This window comes from Mus pahari, chromosome 13 (genome assembly GCF_900095145.1).
Source record: "Mus pahari chromosome 13, PAHARI_EIJ_v1.1, whole genome shotgun sequence".
Classification (NCBI taxonomy): Eukaryota; Metazoa; Chordata; class Mammalia; order Rodentia; family Muridae; genus Mus; species Mus pahari.
In genome coordinates this window covers 30749490-30756217 of record NC_034602.1, presented here as the reverse complement: position 1 = coordinate 30756217, position 6728 = coordinate 30749490, and the positions used below count along the sequence as shown (strand labels likewise).

Here is a 6728-nt window from a genome sequence, read left to right as displayed (position 1 = left end):
AGAGAGAGAGAGAGAGAGAGAGAGAGAGAGAGAGAGAGAGAGAGAGAGAGAGAGGGATCTATGACAGAGGTAAAATACAAGCATGGAAACATTTGCTGATGAGCTGGGGTTAGGCCAGTGGTGCAGCACTTGCCATACATGAATGAGCAAAGACTTGGATTCCTTCCCAGCCCCATGAACAAGAACAACAGAGTCCTGATCTTGTTTGGGGGTTGCAGGAAACGATAACACTTCTCCCCTCAGCGCTTCAGGAAAATCCAGGTGCACAGGCTGCCTCAAGGGCTAAGTTAGGCATAAGAACGGTAGGAGAAGTGAATGGAGTCTTCCTGGGCTTGGTGGCTGTGTGAGCGTCCCTCCCCTCCCTACAATGGACATTTGCGAGAAGCCATGCCAGCCACTGCCTCTCTTGTCAGGCCACCTGAAGATGAGCACAATACTCTTCCAACAGGAATGAGCTGCGCGGTCAAGATGACCTCGAAGAAGTGCCCTGGCAAACACCAGCCACCTCTGCTTTGCAGCCAGGCAGCTGCAGAAGCACAATGGGGCCTGGGGGTGACAAGAGGGAATGAAGTTGTGTGGTATATTCCTGAGGCAGTGTGCACGTATGGCGCATCATGTGACCTGGAAACAGTGAATGAATAATGAATGAATGGCTGGGTGCGCAGAGACGGTGGAGGTGTGTGCCATTAAAGCAAACTGAGAAAGAATGGGCGAACAGAACTGTGGGCCTTACATTCTCCTGAGGAATATTTATGAGCATTCTCACGTCTGCTAATCAAAACCAGCAGGAGAAGCATGCCAGGGGTGAGCCGAGGCGTCCATCAAATGGACCCACTAATGAGAAAGGCTTCACGCTCAGCTCTGCTGCTCACTGCTCTGTGACAGGAGCTGTAAGATCGTTCAGTGCCCCCATCTTCTCAACCGTGAGATGAATAGTGGCGGCTGCTCTCTGCCCCTCACTACGGCAGGTGAGCAATTCAGGCCGAGATTCCAGGATGCTTGACACATCAAGGAATTCAGAACCTATGCCCCCCATTTACTGAGGAGGTTAAGTGAGTTTAACAGACCACATATGGCGAGACATTAAAGGTAATGGCTTCTATGTCTTACACGGGGACCCTTCAGGTTTTGATGTTAGAGGGAAAGGTGGCAAAAGATGCTTGACAGATTGACAGTTACGTGTGTAATAGATGGATAATAGGAAGACAAAGGGAGAGATGGCTCAGTTGGTAAAGTGCTTGCTGTGCAGGAAAGGGACTTGAGTCCCTATCCCCAGCACTCACTGAAGAGCTGGGCTGGGCAGTGTGTGTCTATACACCTGGTGTTCGGGAGGCAGAGACAGAGGGATTCCTGAGGATGGCCTAGCCAGCCGGTGAGCTGCAGGATCAGAAAGAGAGCCTGTCTGAAGATAACTAAAAGGGGAAAACCACGGAGAGCGAATGAGGAGGACATAGGCCAGCATCCTGTCCTCTAGCTCATAGATAGACACGCGCACCTAGGAGCATGCTGACCTGCACATGCACGCACGGGCACACACACACACACATACACACACATAACCACATACCACACACACACACCACACCACACACACACACACCACACCACACATACACAACACACACTCACTCACACACACACACACACACACACACTCACACACCACACCACACAGCACACTCACACAAACCACACACCATACACACACACACACACACACACACCACACACACACACCACACACACATACCACACTCACACACCACACACACACACCACACCACGCACACACACCACACACACACCACACCACACATACTCACTCACACACACACACACACACATATCACACACCACACACACCACACTCACTCACACACCACACACACACCACACCACACACACTATACACACACAAACCCCCCCACATCAGACACACACACACACACTACACACACCACACACACACCACACACACACATACTACACACACACACTCACTCACACACTACACCACATACACACACCACAATACAGACACACATACCAAACACACACACACTCACTCACACACCACACCACACATACACCACACACACACACCAAACACACACACACCACACCACACACACACCATATACACACACTCACATACTCACACACCACACACACCACACACATATACTCAGTCACACCACATACACACCACACACACACATACAAACGCTCCACATCACACACACTACACACACACCACACACACACACAACCCTCATGGCTCAGCACACCCATAGAGCATCCTTTCTGAGGGGTCCCACATTCCCTGGGCTGCCTCTGTGCCAGTGCAGTGATATCCTTTAGTCAAGGCTGGGTTACCCATTTTCTTCCACAGAGTCTCCCTTCTCTAGCCACAACTCCATGAAAGCATCTCACTTCACTCTGGTGGGCCCTCCTTCTCCTAGAGAACTACAAACTGGAGGCACTGGAGCTGGAAATCTATATTTCTTCCACTCCCTCAGTGGCCCCAACCAGTTTGTGGCCTTAGCTAAGTCTACAGAACCCATCCATCACTCCAGCCTGTGTGCCCTGTGGGTACAGGGATAGGGTACCCTGTGAAGGCTCCTGCACGTGGTTCCTGGCCGTGGAATGCCAGCACGCCTGCACGGCATCTTTGAGAAGAGGATGGACAGTGTGCTGGGTGTTAGGATGAGAAAGACATGGAGGAGGGGTAAGTGAGCCCAGCCTTACCTGGTCAGCCAGTTCTACAGGGGCCCGCTCCTCGAATAGGCGGATCTTATCTTCCAGGGTCTTCTTCAGAAGATCGGCCTTGCCTCTGCCCTTGGAACGCAGCTTTCTTGCCTTGGACTGTGGGAAGAGACAGGCAGAGGAGATGCTGGCTTCTTTCCAAGCCCAAAGGGATGTGTGTGCATGGCTAGAACCACCAATTTCCACCCCAGGCCACAGAGATAGACAGACACTCAGTTTTCTGATAAGTGCTGCATAAGAAGTGGATTTCTGCAGAGGCCACATCGAGCTGACACCTGACTAGACTACAAAACATGCTGCAGGCAGAGGAAACAGGGGACGCAAGGGCTTCATCTTGTGCTTGGCTCCCTAGAAGCAGAGGCTGAGCCTTAGGCTGGGAGATGCAAAGGTCTCGAGGAGGTCTAAGGAATGGGCTAAACAGAACACAACACCAGGACAGGATGTGGACAGGCCAAGCAGAGCTGTAGCCTTGGGTCGGGTCTATCCTGTGCTGGTCCACAGGGCTCTGGTGGATGAACACACAGAAGAGGTGTCACTAAAGATGTCACTAAAGGCGTCACTAAAGAGGCTCTCAGCCCTCAGCCTTTAGGCCAGAGCCCCCTTTCATAGCTCAGCCATACTGAACTTGTCTCTGTGACACATGCAAAAGGGCCTTTTGGACCCTTGATTCAGAAAGTGATGTGAGCTGAAGGCAAGGGTAACTAGGCCAGACACCCTGCGCGCTATGCTCAGGAGAAGCAGAAGAGTGTGGCTATAAGCTGGTGGAGGGGCTGATTTTCACGGCTGCTGGTGGTCTCTGCTTTTACTGCCCTTGGTACGATTGTGGTCTACTTCAGATCCTTAAGATAAAGCAGGCTGAGAAGCCCTTGGAGTGTTCAAAGGCCACCATGGCTAGAGAATAATGGATGGGGGTAAGGAGATGATTAGCTCAGAGCTGATGGAGGCACAGGAGTCAACACTGCAATGGTAGTCCAGACAGACACAGCCCTTACCTGCAGCTCAGGCGCAGCCAAGGCCTGGTCCAGTTTCCGAAACTCTGCTTCCCGCCAGGCCATCTGCATCTGCTGCTGCAACACTCGTGCACGGACTCTGGGGAGGGCCAAGCTCCGGTCCAGCTGGCTGAAGCAGCCCTGTGCTTCCTGCTTCACCCGGAGCAGGTCTTCTTCAGACAGTGAGATGGCCGCACAGCAGAGCTTCCTGAGAGGGGACAGTGACCATTAACTGGGTTCGAGACAACATGGCAAGGAATTTGGAGAGAGGCCGTAGGCACAACATCGCTGAGCGAAATCCCTAACTGGAGCAAAGAGCTTTAGATGTTTAGCCATACCTTTGTGTGCCTTTCTTGAGTGCCTAGTATATACGGTGCAGTGAATAACATTGATATAGTATAAGACAAACGAGGCACAGTCCACCCAGCCACATAAGCATCATGTCGTAAGTGCAGAGGAGGGAGATTTGCTTCCTGGGAGCACAGATCTAGCACTGAGTCCTGCATAAAGAATGGAGATCAGAGCAGATGTGCAGCTTGGCCTTTATGTGGGTCCCAAACAACTGGAATGGGGAGCTATCCCAAAAGCTGTTGCCCATACATGGGATGCGTTCTTCTAGCTGGGCTGTCTTGCCTGGCCTCAGTGGGAGAGGAAGCACCTAGCCTTGCCGAGACTTGACATGCCAAGGTAGGGGATAACCACAACCTGCTCAGAGGAGAAGTGGAGGGGAGATGGGGGGGAAGGACTGTGGGAGGGGGTGACTGGGAGGCAGGCAGTGAGCAGGATGTAAAGTGAGTAAGTGAAAAAATAAAAAGACTGAGAGATCATTTATCAACCCAGTCCATGTTGGGTACACACGCTGGGTGCCTGGGTGCTGGGGACTGAACTGGGTCCCCAAAATTATCTGCTCAAGGTCAACAACACACCACACCACACTAGGGATGAGGCAGGTTTAGAGATGGAGTCACTACAAGTCAGAGAAGTTTCAATTAGCTGGTGCTGGAGAAGAGTCAGGCTAGAACCTGAGCGGCATCCTTATCAGCATGGGAGACAGAGACACGGGGCGAGTTCCAGCCAGGAGACCTTACGGCAGAGATAAGAAGTGCTGTGTCTATGAATCAAGAAATGGCAAGAGCTGGCAACAATGGCCAGAACGAAGAGAAAAATAGGGAGCAGAGCATCCCCTGAGCCTCTAGAGGGGAGGCAGCTCTGTCCATTCCTTCATTTTTTTTTCTCCCCCGTGTGCGAGAAAAACCTGTCTATGGCTTTAAGGCAAGGTTTTGATGCTGGGCTGTGGTAACCATGGGACCAGATACTGACTACCTCAATGATAATCCTTACCCCAGCTTTGAACTTTTGGGAGTGAGTGATGCTAAGAGAGCTCCCCCCTCCCTTGCTCCCACTTTGGTCAGTGCGCCTCTATTCATGTTCTTCAAACATTTTTCTGTGCAGACAAGCAAGGTTTGCCTGATTTTCCTGGCAGTGTTCTGTCAACATAAGCTGCATGAAACATGCTCCGTAGGTACTCTGAAACCGGGAGATATTTGTAGAATACCTACCGTAGGACACCAAGGGTGGGCTCCACATGCTCACATCTGAGTGTAGAATGTGGGACTGAAAAGTTCTAGAAAATTCTTAGATAGAAAACCAGTCTGACTTTCAGAGATGCCCAGGGTCCTCAGCTGACATCACCTAACAATTCCCACACCCTGAATGCCTCTTCCTGACCCCTCTTTCTAGGACTGCCTCTGCCTGTTGCCCTCTGGTAACAAGGACTAAGCTACAGGGACTCTGCCGTGAACAGCCTTCTAACAGACTGGCGCTATGGCCAGCGGAAAGCAGGTATGCGTGAGGCAGGATCTTGCCCTGCTGGGACTCAGCAAATGAGCCTGAAACCTGGTTTGGGCTCTGTGGGCAGGACTCAATGGCACTGCTATTTCTCTGTATCTGTTGCCCCTTTTGCTCCCTGGGTTTGCCGCAGTCCATCTCGTCTATAAAAGTGTGTTTCTGGACCACAGTGAAGAGCCATTTTTACTTAATGCCTCAGAAATTCAGGTCACAACCCCCAGGGTCTCAAATCAGCAAAGCTTGGTAGCAGCTGGCAGCGTGAGTGTGTGGCTTGACCCTCCTTAATCCCGGGAGAAGTCATAAGAGTTTGCTGATAGCAAAGCGAGATAGCCCATTACTCCATAAATGGCTAGCTTCATGCTGGCCTTGGAAACACTCCCTGCAATACAGGTCCAAATAAAGTAGAAGGAAGTAATCATCGGGTAACGGGAGTGTCACACGAAACCTAAACGCATCAAAGAATCCTGCACCAACTGAACTGTGGGTAGGTCCAGGCTGAGCATCACCTGAGTTGACTAAGGACCAATATGGGTTATAAGAAGTGGCCTTGGAAGATCTCATTCGTACTGTGCGGAGGAAACAGTCTCGTGTGTCCCTGGGCAAGAAAACAACTCACCAGAGACTAGAAAACAAATGAAGCCACACTCACAAAGGAGATGGGGCCAACTGGTAGACTGCTTAATGCAAACTAGATATCGTTAGCAACAAGGAGCATTTGCTGTGCAGTAATGGAAACCTGAGTTCAAACCCCCAGCACCTACGTAAAAAGCTAGGCATGGCCGTGTGTAACTGGAACTCCAGCATTGAGGGCCAGTTACAGGCAAATCCTGAGGGCTTCGTTCCCAGCCAGATAGCAGAAATGAAATTTGCAGTTCACGAGAGACCTTTTCTTAAGGAAATAAGGTTGAGAGTGATGGAGGACACCCAGCCTCTTCAGATTGTCACATGGTGCATCCACACATTCATGCACATGCATATATACATACACACACACACACACACATACACAATTACACACAAACACAGACATACATCATACAGACACATATATCTCAATACACATACACAGGTATATATATATACCACACATGCACACCATACATGCCACACACACACACACACACA

General features: G+C 50.7%; 1 protein-coding gene across 1 annotated transcript in view; it reads right to left on the bottom strand.

Moving 5' to 3' along the window:
• Positions 1-6728, bottom strand: part of Evc2 (EvC ciliary complex subunit 2) — an 85300-nt gene that overhangs the window by 31010 nt on the left and 47562 nt on the right. Inside the window, exons 13-14 of the mRNA XM_029545408.1 lie at positions 3759-3963; positions 2749-2865 (exon numbers count right to left, since the gene is read on the bottom strand). Of these exons, the coding sequence (XP_029401268.1) occupies positions 2749-2865; positions 3759-3963 (322 nt within the window). The remainder of the gene's footprint in view (positions 1-2748; positions 2866-3758; positions 3964-6728) is intronic.